Here is a 16961-nt window from a genome sequence, read left to right as displayed (position 1 = left end):
AAAAATAATTTAAAGCAACATATATACATACAGTCATACCTCATCTGGTTTTCAGATTAAAATACCATTAAATGAGGCAAATACATAGCTTGCTTTATTACAACACTAATGTAGCCTTAAAAAAGTAATAGTAGGCAGGTCATTTTATAAAGACAGCAATCACAGCAGATGTATCAAGGGAATCTTAAAAGGGCCTTTTTAAAAGTTATATAATTTTTTTAAAAAGACTTTTTTAAATATATAACACAGAGCAAAATGTGTCTACTCTGCAGACAAAAAAATCATGAAATGCCAGAAAAAAAATCCCAATAGATTCTAATTCCAAGAGTGGAAGTAGAGACAACTCCATAGCAGGAAGTAAGATGGGAGGGGGAAACTGCTGTCCTTTTTTTGTCAGGGTATCAAAAATCTGCATCCAGAGTGAAAACATTGTCCATAGTTTCTGCCATAACAGCAAAACGTTGATACTCCGAAACCCGCTTCTCAAAGAAATTTGTTTTTCCTTCCAGAGAAATATTCTCCATGAAATCAAAAGGATTTTCTGCATGAAAGACCTGGGAAAGACAGACACTATTACACTGATGATTCTGAAAGGATATCTTAAAAAAATACTAGTCAAACTGCTGCAAACTGGATCACCCCTAGCTGTCATATGCTGTAGAATTTATGGGCATCTACCTAAGCAAACTCAGTCCTGTCACTCCCCAGGAGTTTGGTCCATGGTCAAGTTCACTCATGCAAGGTGCTTATTAACCTTCCAGGGCTGCAGCACTTGAGAAGAGCATAAGTTTCCCATTACAACCCTGCAGAGCAGCTGAAGGGAAACAATGCCCTGAATTGTTCTTGTCCTTTTAAATAACAAAGCACATACATTAATGCTGTGGTTTCAGCTGTCACTCACGGAAAGTGCAAGCACTAACTGTGACCTGCTCCCAGGCACATGAGAGGGTGCTTTGTGCCACAGCTTCCCTGGGCTGCTGCAGCAGAGCAGCATTTCTAGCCATTTCACCTCTTACCTTTGAGAACCCAAGCTCCATAAGTAACCGGTCTGCAACAAATTCAATATACTGTTTCATCAAAGGGCAATTCATTCCGATCAGACCTACAGGTAACGCCACCGTTAGAAACTCCTGGATGTTAAAACACAAACAACATTTAGAGAAATTAAATTTAAGAGCGGGAAAAGGGGAGAAGACACCTATCCTTCACAGTAACACAATTTGTAATACTCCAGGCTCCTCAGGCAGTTGCCTGAATAAATAAGTAGCATCACTGAACTCAACAAGTGTCTCCTGTTCTGTTTCAACAGTTGCTTATATATTGCTTTATTTTTAGTAGGTTTTCTGAAAACAAAAAAGGCACAAGAATTTTCATTAGTGATCTAAAAAAAATCCCAAGTGTCAGTGAAAGGTTCATCGCTAAGTTCAATGGAGCCTAGAGAACTTACCACTGAGGAAGAGAAAGACCCCCAAATCTCCAGTTTTCCTTGGCTTCCAGCCATTGTTAAATGACAAAATTAGAGGGGACAGTCATGTATGAGCACTGAACCAAGTGTTGTACATGTTTAGGCACTGATGCAATATCTGTCAGTATTATGCAGCAAAGCCTGGGGTGTTCATCATCATCATCATCACAGGAGTAAGATGACAAAGGGAGGTCGGGGGAAGTAAGCTACAATCATATAAAACATCCATCGGTGTAGAAATGTATAATTAAGGATTGTTAGCATTTTATGTGAAAGGACCTGACAGTAATTTCAAAAACACCCAGAAGACAGCGCTGTACATTTGGCCAGAACCAGCCCTGTGCTGTCACAGAGGACACACAGGTATGTAAGTGCTAGCAGGGAGAGACAGGGATCCTGGAAGGACAGGGTTAACAAACTCTTCTCCTTTCTTCCTTGTGTCACTCAGGAAGAAACCCAGCTGCCAGCCCCAGCTTTTCACAGTTACCTGACAACTACATCACAAAATCTCTGCCTTTTATTCTTAAATATTGGAGCATATCAGGGCTCCGGGCCTAAGCCAGGTATTAAATATGGGAAATTCCCAAAGTTAAAAGTTCATGTGTGGGATTTTTTGTTTATTTTTGAAACATAAAGTTCCTCCTGTGTTGCCACAGCCCCGGCCTGGCCCAGCTTACCTGCTCGATTTCAACTGCATTGACAATGATCTCGCGCACCCGCTCCTCTGACGGTCGGTTCACCAAATAGTGAAACATCAGACAAGCAAAATCACAGTGTAAACCCTGAAATATCAGAGACAAAAAAAGAGAATTTCTCATCTCTACGTAGTGTTCTTACTTTAAGGCAGCCTCATGTAAGTCTGAGCTTCTAGTCTCCTGTTTCACGACAGTCTTAATGTTACTGCATGCAGCAGACCTGTAAGGGCACTTCTCATCTGCTACCCAGTCAGTAACACCTGCAGTCCAACACACCTCTGCCAAAACAACTACAAGCATGCATTTTTCTTCAATTCATTCAGGTAAATATTTTGAAAACTGCTCTGCTGTAAGGGATTTTATGCAGGGCCCTGCTGAGTTCCTGCTTCCCATCAGGGAGCTTTTGCAGAAAGACTCCTGCATCAGGACCTGCGAAAGTATCTGTCAGTTAACATCAGTTGTTTCCATGCCCTCAGCTTTGAGATACTTGCATAGAAATATTTGTTTTATATTCTTTTTATTAGCATTGCTTCCCCTGCTTCTGCTGCCAGCATTTTCATAAAGGTCAGCTCTGATTAGAGCAACTAAATCCAAGACTAACAAATCCTCTCTCCACACAACACGCAGTTATCGTGAAGAATTTGCTTCCACAACATCCCTAGATCTGTGACGTTTAAGACTAATGATGTTCTTCAATCCAACGCACCAAACCCGAGCCTCTACCTTTCACACAGCTCTCCTGCCTGGAGCCCAATAAACTCCATTCATTCCCCGCATTTCCAGACGAGCCTCCAGCCAGGATCCAACAACATGAAGCCACAATCAGGGTGTGAGGATGGTTATCAGACTGCTGCTCTACCACGTGCCTCCATTTCTCACCTGGCCACACTCACCTCTGCCAGACCCCGGGGCACTGCAGTACCCCGGGCCTCCTCTTTACTACATCATGGGGATTAAAGCACATACGAGGGCCTCAAGAGCACATTCACAGTGAAATCCAGACAGAAGGATTTAGCAGACTAAGGGCAAAGATGCAATCCAATGCTATCATTGATAACAGTTAAAACAAAGCCAAGAAGCAAAAGCTTTATCAGAAAGGCCATGAAACCCTCATGTTTCATTCAGGTCATAAAACAGCCAGAAACAAAGCCAGCTGGGAAGTAACTCCCCTCTAGGAGCTGCATTAGCTGCCCGCTGCGGCGCTTCCTACGGTCTCCTCTGGGCAAGGGCCCCAGCGAGAGCCAGGACACGGCTCCAGAGCAGGGAGCCTGGTGGCACTGGTGCTCCCAGCAGCTTTGGGCCTTCAAGAATTGAAGAAAAGGCTGGGGACAGATTCTGCAGCTCAGCAGCGTACTGAATATCAACCATTTATCTATTTAGGTGCAATGGATCATTGTGTGATTTCCTACTGAAGATTTTTATTATTTTTCTTGCTGCTTTGCTAGCCGTTTTCCCCGGTTTTCCATGCAGCTACTTTGGGCAACATGTCTTACTCCTTGTAATTAATAGCTATGCATTTGGAATTAGGCCACTGGAGCTCAAAAAAGCCTTTTGGTGCTGGGCACTACAGAGAAGTGTGTTATACTGCTGTATAGAGGACTTCATGTCTCATTCTGCAAGTCACCTTTCTAACAAAGACGACTTCCTCACTGGAAAGGATCAGCTCATAATGACTCACAGAAATAGAAGACATAAGAAAAGTCAAGGCTGGAGGTTTGTTTGCTTTTTATTTTCCAGGCATAACACATTCTTCAATAAATGCCTTTAAATAAAAGGCACTTTGCAAGATGCCTCATTGCAAATCATTTTATCTAAGCCATGGAGATTACTTCCATTATGATAAAGCTCTTCATTCTTTTAGACCAACTATGGTTAAGCTCAACCATTGTGTTTATACTACAAATACAACTGGTATTTCAGCGCTGACAGCACCATAAATTGTGTGGTGCCTGACAGACATGCCCCAGCCATGGGGAAGTGCTGCCAGTTGGCACACAGGTTTGCACTAGGTTTGCAAGCGTTCACCGTGCTGGCACACGGCCCCTGACACACAGATCACACCTCGAGCTAAAAAGCTCTCCCCTATAATGCAGGCCTGGAGCAGCTTCATCCCACAAGATCAGGGCACAGCAACATAAGATCATGGAGAGGAACAAGACGTGCTGCTGCTCCAGCATGTGCCTACAGCTGGCCAGGCAATGCAGACAGGCATCTGCAAGCCCTGGGACCTGTAACGAGACAGGGAATGGGACAAGGAGGTGGCTTCAACCTGACCAAAGTAGTTAACCCAGAGCCAAGATGAGGGTCACAAGCAAGCCAGGGCCTTGCCAGATCAAGTGCACACTGCAGTCACAGGCTGCACAACTCCAAACTCAAGCTCCTTGCAGCCAGGCCGCTGCCTCCCTTTGTGCACTAGAAAACAAGTGGGGAATTTTACGTTCCCTCCATTCATTCCTTTTTGATCATGCTGTGAATTTGAGCATGGTTGATCTTTATATTTCTTCCCTTTACAACACGTATTTCTGTTGAAAAACACTGAGTACCTAGGTTCCAAGTTCATTAGTAACATTTTTTTTTCCCTAAGTCCATTTCTTTCCCTATTTACAACATTTTCTAGGAACAGCTTGCTCCTTCCCAGAACTCCAATATTCCTACAAGTCAGGCGCTGCAGGCCAGGCAGCAGAACGGGATCAGACACTGCTCTGTGAAAGCTCCCTCTCTTGTCTGGGCTGCAGGACCCTCCATTTCAGTGGCTCCTGCCCCACCACTGCCTCTGCACCCACTCACCTGCTTTGCCCCCTCCTGCCACCCTGCCCACCAGCAGAAGGGGCTGCGGGATCTTTATGGAAACCATTCCACCCTTCTGCTGGAAGTGTGCTCCCTCTCCAGGCAATATGTGTGTGTAGGACATGATAAATTACCTCATCTCGGCTGATGAGCTCATTGGAGAAAGTCAGTCCAGGCATCAGGCCTCTCTTCTTCAGCCAAAATATAGCAGCAAAGGAACCGGAAAAGAAGATTCCTTCAACTGCAGCAAAGGCAACCACCCTCTCACCTGTGTAGTGTGAGACATTTGCAGTTAGGCACAAAACAGTACATGGCTCATTACCAAAAACACACCGTTTGCATGAGACAGGCCAGTACTGGCAGAGCAGTGACGCTGCTGTGGCACCAGGTGCTGTATCTGACCACATCTCTGAGCACATGCCAGGGCACCCAGGGCCTGCACGTGCAAGAGCCCTTCACCACACACACACACCCACAGAGCACAGCAGAACCAGGGCACCCACTCAACAGTCAGAAAAACTTCAGAAGGGAAAGAGCATAACCGTCTAAACTGGCCGAGGCACTTGTAGTCCCATATCTTTCTCCTAAGGACAGGAAAATGTGCAATTAAAATACAGAAAGGAGACACCCATGTCTTTCCTTTCCTTTAACGAGATGCAAATGCCATCTGCTGGCTGCTCTGAGGAAAACCCAAGTTAGCAGAAAAGCAATGGAAGTTTCCCTGATACTTTTAAGGTTTTAAGGAAATTATTTATGTTAAAACACTGAAATTCTCCTAGGTTACACCTGGAGATGAGGGGAGGGGGACTGCTCATACGACAGATGATGAATGAAACACCATCTTGACTGACATTTCATCTGACCAGCTATCGTGAAAATGTGTTATACTGAAACACAATCTCTCATCAAGAACATCGACCCCAGTGCAGTTTTGGGTCTCTGTTCATGCTGAGAGTCCACAAAACTAGTGCAGAAACTGAACTCTCAGCAAAAGAAATCAGGCAAAGGCAGAGAAATGCTACTGCATACTGCAAATGCTACTACATATCATCAGTTTTATCACTTCTGGCAAGCACCAGAGTACCAGAAGTTAAAGTCTACTCCTTTAATTAAACCCAGAAATACACAAAGGCTGTGCATCACCTCTGGAAAATATTGTTTCAACCTCCAGGGCTATAGCACCCTGACACAGGATTAGTTTGTAGCATGTGCAACAGAAACAGCTTTTAAGAGGCTACCCACCAAAAGTAGATTCTTGGTCTTCAATCCACCTAAGAGCCCAGTCTGCTTTCTTCTTGACACAAGGCATTGTTTCAATGGCATTAAATAAAAAATCCCTATAAAGGGAAACAAAGAAAACATCAAAATAATTATGCAGAAGTGATTTATCTCTTCTGGATGTCTCCACAAGCCTCAACAGGCAGCAGAGCCCCTGCCATGCTCTGAACTCTCTGAACTAAATGAAATATAGGCAGTCTCTACCCCAAAGAGCTGCATGATCTCTGACAACAGAGGGCACAGGATACCCCGTGCAGAAAGGGGAAGGGACATACCAAGGCCTCAGAGGAGATAAGCTACAGAGACAGGAAGGAAACTCAGGACTCCTACTTATCCAAGAAGTGCTCATCCGCCAGGCCATGCTGCCTCTCATAGTACGAGTCAGACGGTTGCTAGTTCCTGCTCAAGAAGCTAAACCTCATCCTTCCCAGAGCCATAAAAATGTCCATCTTTCCTTTTTTCCACAAAAGGAATTGGACACAATTCCCACAAGCTCAGTCTCTGTTCCCACCTGAAAGAAAATCTAGTAGCTCTTCCACTAGCTCTGTGTCTTGGTGTTGCAGGTCATCCTGGAAAACAAAACCCTGCCTGAGCATGGAGAATCTGAGGGAAACATTTCGTTTCAATTTTTTTTACCACTTGGACTAGGCAGCTCCCCAGGTGACAAAAGTGATGTGCCTCTCCAAAGAGCTCACTACTTTAAAATAACTACTTCAACTTGTTTGGAAAAGCACCAACAGCAAAAACTGAAGGAAGCAATGCATGGGTTAGCATATGTTACAAGTCCCAGTGGGTAAAGGGCACCAAGCTGGCAGAGACGGATCCTTCGCCGATGCAAGAGCAGGAGCACAGTAACCACAGTCTAATCTTTAACAGCATTTCACACAGTCTGCCATTTCCCACAACCGAAACTCTATACAAATATTAACTAACCTCAACACTCCCGCGGAAGTTTGTTGGTCAGGAAGACTTCTATCCACTTGGGGCTCAGGGAGGTGGCCTGGAAAGCTTTAACCAACTATCCCCAATGCCACATTCTGTGTCCACATGAAACACAAGGCAGTTGCTGCTGCCCAGCAGCTGTGCCCCTGCGCTAGACATTTCCCGGGGGTCTGCAGCACGTTCAGAGATTTACCTTTCCTCAGGGTCTTTGATGTAAGTGTCTATGAGCAAGCTGTACATCTCCGAGTGAACGTTCTCAATAAGGATCTGAAAGCCATAGAAACAACGAGCTTCTGGGATCTGCACCTCCTGACTAAAACGTGCCACCTACCAAAAACAGAAAGGACGGCAGTGAGTGCAGTAATACTGACCCCACACAAAAATATCCTCAAACTAACAGGAGAGACTACTGATCTTGACCACAGAGAAAGGACAGGGACATTTCAGATCTATTTTACTAACAGCTATGTCAATAAGGCAGGTGTGGTGCAGAAGAAATTAAAGAAAGCAAGCTGGAAATAAATACATACTGCATAAAATAGTAGAGTGAAACATGAGAGCACATACACACAGGAGGGGAGCAGCAAAAAACTGCAGCAGCAAAAACCTCACACTGAACAAAGACTCAGAGTCATCACTGAAAAAACATAAATCATACACCAAAGACATGTTCATGAATACCTACACACACACTATGACATTCTGTGTGTTCTAGATGCTGAAGATCTAAAATGAGTATTTCTACTCAGTAATCTGAGGTGAGACATTCTGCACCTCAAACTGATTTCAGCAGAAAGGGAAGTTTTCCCCAGCATTTTAGTAACACCCACTTGTAGCCCAGAATCATTCCAGGGACCATCCAGTGAAGATAAAAGAGACTGTACCAAAACAAAGAATGCTGAGCAGGACACTGCTCAATACCCCTCCTATTTTTGCTGCAGCACCACTCCATGAAGAAGTACAGAGTTTTATTAATTCGTCAAGAAATGGAGATCAGCAAATAGAGTCAGAAGGATGGACTTTAAAAAAAAAAAATTGTCAAGAATGACGTAATGTGGGTCTTGCTGTGGGTCAGTCCTGCTGACCACAGTTGACCTAATGTAATTGGGACACTATCCCAGCAGAATAAGCTGCTTATTTCCCATGGCAAAGGTTAGATGATGAGAAGAAAGGAGACACACTCAAAAACAAAGTTGTGGCACTGATGGGGACAACCAAAACAGAAGGATGTGAATAAAAACAAGGAACCATCTAGGCTCTCTGCAAAGCCTCCTCACCAGGTTTTCATTTACAATTCCATCGCTGGCTGCAAAAAAGGCCAGAACATGAGAGATAAAGTATTTTTCATCTGCTTTTAGCTTGTTCCAGTGTGGCAGGTCCTTTGATAAATCAACCTAATGAAAAGAAAAAATAAAAGCATTACTCTCTTAGGTTTGTATTTTTTAAGAACAAAAGTAGTATAGTTGAACCACTGAGGCAGCAATTTGGAGTTCACTGTGGAATCTTAAATACAAAGAATTTCAACATGTGTAAATTATACAATAGACACTTCAGTAACTCTGTTTCTGCAACTCTAACGTCTTGCAACTACTTTGCAATTTGCACTGCTCTCCCCACAAACAGGTGTGACTCTTTTGAAATACAGGCCAAACATAAAACCTTTTAGGATTCCATTCCAAGAAGGCCTAAAATTTCAGTAGTGTTATTTCTACTGAAAAAAGATAATTTAATTTACTTTTATAAAGCAACTTTCAGCATTTTGAAAAATATTTTGAAATGAAAAGCGGTCCTGATTTTTAAATTATAAATAAATCAGATTTTGAAAAACATTATTATCTCACTGGTATGAGTAAGAACACACATCAAAACGTAGAGCTCACTCCAAGACACTTTAATACTCTACTTGCAATAAATGTTGATACTGCAAGAAACAGATACCCTGGTGTGCCAAAAGCTGCACTGAGGGCATTTCTGTGAGAGACACAAGTTCACCCTCCACCCGTCCTAAGAATGCTGTGCAGCTGCTCTCCTCTAGGAGAGCAGGAAGGAAACCACAGCTTTTGCAGCAGAGACCTTTTTGGTGAGTTCGTTTGTTTTGAGGGAGCTTTGAATGACAGCACATGTTAAGGAGGGCCAGATGGGAAAACATAAACAGACCTAAAAACATTTTATATGTACATATAATATACATGTGTTTGTGTATAGTTGCTTACACATGTAGGTGTATATAAATGGTTATATATGTTTACATATATGTATAAGAAAATTTAGCCTTCTCTATAGATTTCAGAAATTTTACCTATTTTTATATATATACTATGCCACAAACACACACACCTGTGCAATGTGTATGTATGTATATAAACCACATGTATATATGCACACATTCAATATTCTACACATTTATATACGCACACACACTCCTATGAACTTTCCCTTCAGCTGGGCCCGTCCCGAGCGATGGAAGGACCGTATGAGAGCGAAGCACTAACGCAGCAGAAGAGCAGTGCTAATCAGTCAGGAGTTTAAACACTTCCTACAGCCTATACTAACCTCCGGTGCTACAGGATGGGTTTCCCAGACAAGGAAAGCAGCAGCACTTCCACAGGGAAACCCGCTGCATCCCGGCACGCTTCCCGGCCTGTTTGGCGGCCGTCGGTGACTCCAGCTCATCCCTCAGCAGTGAGAGGTGCTCGCAGAACAGCGGGGAGCACCGTGGCTCTGGGCCGAGCACCCCGCTGCCCTGCACGGAGCCCTGGGCTCAGCAGGGCGCCGAGAAGCCCCCACGCTGCACGAGCTGCCCAGGCAGCGCTCCCTGGGGCGACCTCAGGAAAACACTGTCTAAACACAGGGCCTGCACTGGGAGAGAGGCAGGAGCAACTAACCAGGGTGCTCTGGAGGAGATTAGATGTGTTTCTAGGCAGTGTCACCAATTACCCTCCTCTTTCTGGAGAATAGGTACCAATTATTTAAGAACAGCATTCTCATAAAATTGCTCAGAACACTTTACACGGACAAGGAGGTAGCTGTGCTCAGAGAATCAGAAAACTGAAATTCACACAGCGTAGCACTGTGTGTGTGTGTACACACATATGCACAAATACAGATCCCCACATTTGATTTAGACTCCTTCTACAGTCAAAAAGAGGTTCCTTTGAATGCAGTTCCACATCAGCCTAAGCCAGTCTCCAAAAGGAGAAGCACCCATCGTGTGGAAGCACCTTCTCACTGAGCGTGAAGGGAGCCTTACTCAGGGGCAAGTTGAAGAAACTAACTCCACCCAAGGTCACAAAACACAAACCAGCAGCAAAGCCATGAGTGAAATGCCAGGATCCTTGTCCCAGCATCACTGCACTGCCCCCAGAACTCACCTCTTCTGCTGTCCAAAAAGAGGCTTGAGCTTGTTTATACATTTTCCATATGTCTGGGTACTGGATGGGGAAGATGACAAATCGATGGGGATTTTTCCGGAGAAGAGGTTCTTCGTTGGCTTTCAAACCATTTTCAAGAGCACTTGGAGAGGAGTTCTGCAGACAGAGCACAGGTTGTGTCAAGGGCACCGCTGCTGCCTCCCTTCAGCTCCCCACGCTGTGACAGCAGAGCCCCACGGCCACGGGGACACTCACCTGCCCCCCATGGGGGTCCACGCTGCCCCCGGGGCCCTCCATGGTGCTCTCCCTCCCGCCCGGCGCTATCTCCTGTGATTTAAACACCGTCCTCCCACCCACCAGGTGCCAGGAAGCACCCGATACTCCAGGGCAAGACAGAAAGTCTTTCTGCGGTAGGAGGAGGAGGAAATGGCAAGGGCAGCCAGCCCGCGCGCTGCGGGGACACGTGCAAGGTCACCTCCCGCGCGCTGCTCGCCCCTATCTGTCCTCGCTTCTCTTCCAAGGCTGCCTCAAATTAATTCGGCTGTTACATGAAAGCTCGTGGGTCCGTGTGGACTTTTCCGTGTTAGTCCTCTGTTTCCCTGAGCAAAATCCTTCAGTACTGCATGCAGACTACCCCAAAGTACTGATTTTAGCGTATGAGGATGCACGAGCACTTACTGAAGTTCACCTTGATGCTCCCAAGCCATTCGAAAACCAGTACTGGGCACATAAAATACAGAGATAATTTGGAAAATACTTCTAGTGGGCAGAAGTAAAGCTGAGCACATACAGAACAGATAAAAGTTCATAAAAGTTCCAGCATGGCAGGAAAAGTACTTTTTGCTTCAACATTACTATTCACTAGTAATTTTCTTGATGGTCTTTAGAAGCTACACACAGCGCATAGACAGAAGGGTCAATGTCTCCCAGAAATACTGTCAATTGCACAGTAAAGTTACAAAAGTAGCAAAAGGTGAAAAGCTCCATGAGGCAGCACATGGACTCTGACAGAGGGCCCTGCTAGCTGGGAAATGAAGGATGGTTTCAAGGAGCTGGCTCAAAGGGATCTTGTGACCACGAGAAGGGTTTCAGTGCACAACTATAAAGTGGTCTGGATTTAAAAAAAAATACATAAAGAAATAGATAAATAAAAGAAAACTAAGAAGAGTCAACCCCTACGGAACACGTCATCCTCTCTGCCCACCTCCCGTGTCGTGGGATCCCTGCAGAGACAGGGCAGCGTTTTGCTCACACGCTCCGTTTGGAGGTCGCTGTTTGGCTCTGGCGCAGGTGCCGCCTCCCGCAGCTTTGGGTTCTACGGTTCCTTGCAAAGTTTCATCCAAGTAATACCTATCATGTTTGTTAGCTCAGTACCTTGGTGGATACAAATCAGCTGAAACTTTCCTGGTCAGAGATGGTCTCTCCAATTCACCACAATCCTCAGGAAGCCCCTCTGCCTCCAGCTCCCATCCAGCACCCTGGGGCTCCTCCTTCATGTCCCCACGGTGTGTAAAACAGAGCACACATTTGTCACAACACCGAAGAGTATCCAGCCTTACAAGGAAGCTACTTTCTGTTCTGAATGCGCAGGTCAAACACACACCTCACATTGCGACTACGGGAAACAAACTTCTCTGCTCAGGTCAGTACAAGAAGACAGCCCAAGACAGCCCTGCCTGATGGCACCAAGGCTCCCCCACGTGCCGCAGTCCCTACAGGTGGGCAGAGAGAAGCAACTTGCCTGAATCGAGGTCTCCTCCATCCCGCCCGGCACATTCCCAGCTCGCCCTGGAAGGCCAGGACTGGGAAGGCCCTGTCGAACCTCGGTGCGACGGTTCTCAGCAAGCAAGAAAAGCCAGTGGTGACAGACAAAAACAGACTCCGAAAACCGCTTTGCGTACAGCAGGTTGCAGGTGATTTTCACCCTCCTGTGACCTCAAACACACATCAGGGGGACTGGCTTTCCACGCAGGGAGCAGCAGCGGGGATCTGCACAGGACCCAGCTCCTGCCACCCCCATTCCTTGCCTCAAAAGCACCCTTGGGAGCCAGGGAGGGCTTAAACCGGCACCCGCAGCAGGGCCGGGGAGGCGCCGGGCCCGCTGCGAGGCCGGGCGAGCACCAGGCCGTGGCCTCCTCGCCAGCCACGGCCGAGCCCGCTGGGCGCCCCCCCGGCAGGACACGTTTATTCACGGCCCTTCTCGTGATTTGGGCGCCCTCCGCGTCCCGATCGCGCCGCCGCGGCCGCGCTTACCCGCTCGGGCCCGGCCCGCCGCTCGCCCATGGCCCCCGCGCCCGGGCCGCGGCGGTTGCGGGCGAACGGCCGCCCCTTCCCCTCCTCCTGCCGCCGCCGCGGGGCGGAGCGGGGCGGGACGGGGCCTCTCCCCGGGCCGCCCCGGAGCGGCCCTGGCCGAGGGGGAAATGGCCTCGGCCTAATCCCTTAGAACAAGGTCCGTGAAGCAGAAGGGCGCCCGAAGGCAGCAGCCTCCCGCGTGCGGAAGGCGGCGCCGGGGGGTGCTCCAGGGAAGGGCCGCTGCGGGCCCGTGACCTGGCACAGAATCACGAGAACGGTGTTTGCGTTTATTTATTTTAATAGGAAAATATTTTAGGCAAGAGAAGACGAGCTTGTGGGATACGATTATTTTGTAGTGGTAGTGATAGCCGTTACTTGATGTGTTTGTGAGCAGAGACAGGCAGACAAAAAGGGAGGGCGGGTGATGTCAGAACAGAAAAAAACCTGCAGGTTTCCCAAGCCAGCCCTGGCTCAGAGCAACATCCCAGTACCAGCTCCAGCTAAGGGTGGTAATGGCCACAGGTCTCAGGGCGAGACATTCGTCATCAGTAAAATCACAGAATCATCATGGTTGGAACTGACCTTAAAGATCATCGAGTCTAATGTAAAATGTTCTTGCCTCCTTTCATGGACTGCCTGCAACATCCTTCACCTGCGAGCGTCTCTCACAAAAGCACTATTAAAATTTATTTTCAGCACTGGCCTAGACTCCTTTCTTGCAACTATTTCCTGGAAATGTGGGTTAGGGGGTGTCATTTGTTTCCACATCCTTCCTTACCCCTGCGGTGGCCCTTCCCTTCAAGTCCATTGCTTTTAGACAGACGGGTCATCAAAACAACAGGCTGTAGGAAAGAGATTTAAAAAAAAAAAAAAAAAAAAGCCCTAAAACCAACTAAAGCAACTGTCAGTACAACCCAAAAGTGTACAGGGACTCAACATAATCAACACAGAAGTAGATTTAAGCAACGGATTGTTGGTGGGGGAAAAACCTGGAGTCTGGAGGAGGCGGTGGGAAGGAGGAGGAAGGTTTGGTGCCTGGTGGCCCCCGGGGATGGGAGGCTGCAGATCCACACAACCTTTCCGCGCTGCTGCTCCGTCCATGCACCCGAATCCAAGAGCTGGCCCAGCAGGCCAGGCCACTCGCAGCCAGAGGCAGCAACCCCAGCTGCGTAATCCTGAGCTGCAGGAGATTCTCATGCTGTTTTCCAGGAATTTAGCTTTGCATTAAGGATTTTTAAAATTACTGTAAATAAAAGACGCCTCAAGTGTTTCATGGCTGCTGTAGAATAGTCAAGATCTCCACTCTCCTCTGTACAGATTTTAAGTACAGGAATGGTACTCAATACATGCAGACCCGCTCTGTCCCCCGTGGTTTTTAAGCACCTTCCTGAGAAGGGCTCAAGTCTCAACATGGCCAGCAGCCCGGGCAAGTTCATCGGCGAGACTCACGCAGCACAGGTGGCATGAGAGCAGCTTTGTTTTCATTAAATTGAGTTTTCTGACGAGAACAAAAACATGTGCCTGAGCACCCCATTACTAAGGAGTGTACCAGAAGCATGTTAATGAGCATAAAATGAGAAAACATGGCTTTACACATGGCTCAGAAAAACATGGCTCAAAGTATCTGCCGTTACCTACTGCTCTTGTTCTGTCAGCCTTTATTTACTGTGCGTTACCCAAGGATCTGTATAAAAATTTCTTAATGTTCCAACTCACCACAGCTCCTTGCTTTAGAGCACTGAATACTGCACATTTTGGGTCTGGTCCAGAGTGTGTCACTATAGGAGCTGGTTAGATTCAATGCACCCATCAGCACGGACAGATTACCTTGGTGTGTGTAACCTCGATGGTGCTGATGGCCCAGTAGCTCATACATCTCCCCCTTAAATAAAACAAAAACCAAATCCCTGCAAATTTAACGTGCATGGATCTATTTAATAAAACTGACTTGCTTGTATATTTTAATTCCCTACCTCCAACCCTACCTGTGTGCTGTTTCAAAATTCTCCAAATAAGGGATTATCCTGTTGAGTATTTGTCAAGATGTAAGAACTACCGAATATAATTAACACTTCGAGTATTTTCTGATAGCTTCTTAAAAATGCTTTACAGATGCACAGTGCCTATTCATCCATTACCTAAAGTTTAACATTATTCTAAAATGCATAGAGGAAAAGTACAGCAAAGTAAATGTACTATGAAAGATGGAAGGATCAGTAAAACTGCAGTTGGGTGCTCTTGCACCTCCAACAAAAAACTGTTCACTTCTGCTAGCTTCATGTGCATTAATTGACACTGAAATTATATTAAATGACACTGAAATATGGAAGAGTAAAAATGCGTGTAACTTTTTTGCAAAATTGTAAACGAGTTAGTTTATAGGCAAAATAAATATACATGCAAAACACAGCACTGTGCAGAGTTTGGCGGGGGTTGAGGCTACCCAGCTGTACCTGTACTACGCTATTTAAAACAAGCTCCACAGCCGATGGCCTTTGCAGGCACCGACGGCCAGGCTGGGGTGGCACTGAGCTTGAGGGCAGGAAGGGGCAAAGGCCAGGCTGTAGGCCACTGTGCCGAGCCAAAAATGACACAATATGGGGAGAAAGAGGGAACAACAACAAACCTGAAATCAAGTCTTTGGAGTTCTGCTGTTTTCCAGAGATATCAACACTTCTGGAATACTGAACTATCAGAGACTGAGAGATAAGGGCCTACTACCAGCTTTAAGCCATGGAGAAAGAAGAAGCAGGAGAGGAATTCTCCCTTAGAGGCTTGTTTCAAGCAGGATGGTAACGTACCCTCCTAAAAACCTCTTAAAAATTTGCAGGTAGGAGAGGAGACATCAGTGCTGTGATGATGCCAGGAGCTCCTGCCAGGCTACGACTGCACCGGGATGTGGGTTAGATGGGGACAGGCGCAGGCCGTGGTCTCAGACCATGGCAGCCTCTTTCACATGGGCCATGGGTTTCCAGCACCACGACTGCATGGCCGACACTGAAGCTTTCATCTAACCACCTTCCAAACATCTCTCAGCCTATGTGTGAGCACTCGGACCCGGGGACGAACAAATGCCACACACTGAAATCTAGTTAATTTGGATTTGCAAGATTTCACACCTGATTTTGGCGGGTGCGTTAATAAAAAGGATTAGGAAAGCTGAAAAGTTCAGAAAAAAAGATCAAGTTATACAAGGTCTGAAAAAAACAAAGGGAAAAGCTAGGAAGTTAGGTATCTGTAGCTTGGCCAAGCATCAGGAAGCTAGAGAATTAAAAGTCATTAAAGAGTACAGATAAAGAAGGGCATTTACATAGATTTATGCACAGAGACATGATACAGAGGTTGTACGGACATTATAAAACAGGAGTAAGATCAGCAGATAAGCTTGCTCAGTGGAAGTAACTACTAAAATAGAGAAGTATCTTCCACACTGTGTGAAAGATGGCACCAAGGAGGCATTCTGAAGGAGGCCTCAAAAGCGCATCCTGCGAAGCACAACCACAACAGGAGCAGCGTTAGCAACCTGCACACCTCTCCCACCTGAACGACAGCCAAACTAAAACCCTTCATACTTTTTATCCTTGTTCATTTTTAAATGAATACACTGACGTGAGCTCCTGAAAAATAGTAGGTCTCTATACGGTCATGCACTTTAAAAGGATAAATTTAGGTTAAGGAGTTAGGAAAATGTACTTTCCTATGTATCCCTGAATGACTGCTGGGGAAGTGTTATCTACTGACCAAAAAACTAACTCCCAAACAAAACAGCTAGAAAGTGCCACTTGATGAGAAAGCACCCTTCGGTTTTTCACTTTTGGAAAGCAGTAGCAAAGGGGAAGCTGGCAATTCAGCTGCCATGTGGGATACTGCTAACAGTGACACAGACCAAGGCTAACATTAAGCCATGGCAAGTTAGGCACTATGGTATCAGCTCTTCCTAGCTTCAGAATAGGACCTGATGTTGGTGATAACCTTTTATTGGCAGCTACCTGTATCTCCTATATCAGCAATTATGAACTGCTAAAGATTTAGACTATAAAAAAATCCGAGATTTCTCCTTTAACTTCTCTACCACATCTTAAAAATGAACTAACAGAAGGGCTAAAGTCAAAGGGAGATGAGGTGTATGAT

General features: G+C 46.0%; 1 protein-coding gene across 1 annotated transcript; it reads right to left on the bottom strand.

Annotated features, from left to right (window-relative positions):
- Positions 1-382: 382 nt before the first annotated feature.
- On the bottom strand, positions 383-12876 carry RRM2B (ribonucleotide reductase regulatory TP53 inducible subunit M2B). Its single transcript, XM_088533593.1, has 9 exons — positions 12792-12876; positions 10539-10694; positions 8445-8561; positions 7361-7494; positions 6190-6284; positions 5082-5215; positions 2143-2247; positions 1017-1130; positions 383-554 (listed from the first exon to the last, which is right to left on the bottom strand). Exons 1-9 carry the CDS (start codon positions 12819-12821, stop codon positions 402-404), a joined length of 1038 nt encoding a protein of 345 aa, XP_088389719.1. The 5' UTR covers positions 12822-12876; the 3' UTR covers positions 383-401.
- Between the last annotated feature and the right edge of the window lie 4085 nt (positions 12877-16961).

This window comes from Tinamus guttatus, unplaced genomic scaffold (genome assembly GCF_059628265.1).
Source record: "Tinamus guttatus ecotype Peru unplaced genomic scaffold, ASM5962826v1 Tinamus_guttatus_pri_ptg000510l, whole genome shotgun sequence".
Classification (NCBI taxonomy): Eukaryota; Metazoa; Chordata; class Aves; order Tinamiformes; family Tinamidae; genus Tinamus; species Tinamus guttatus.
Note: the sequence above shows the minus strand (reverse complement) of the source record. Positions and strands in the feature narration are given on the sequence as shown.

Bases quoted from the DNA above. Each gene is read 5' to 3' on its own strand.
- RRM2B (XM_088533593.1), bottom strand. From the start codon at position 12,821: ATGGGCGAGCGGCGGGCCGGGCCCGAGCGG. The intron at 7,495-8,444 runs GTGAGGAGGCTT...TGTTTTTGGTAG, and splicing joins GAATTGTAAATGAAAACCTG to GTGGCACGTTTTAGTCAGGA. The intron at 555-1,016 runs GTAAGAGGTGAA...TGTCTTTCCCAG, and splicing joins TGGAGCTTGGGTTCTCAAAG to GTCTTTCATGCAGAAAATCC.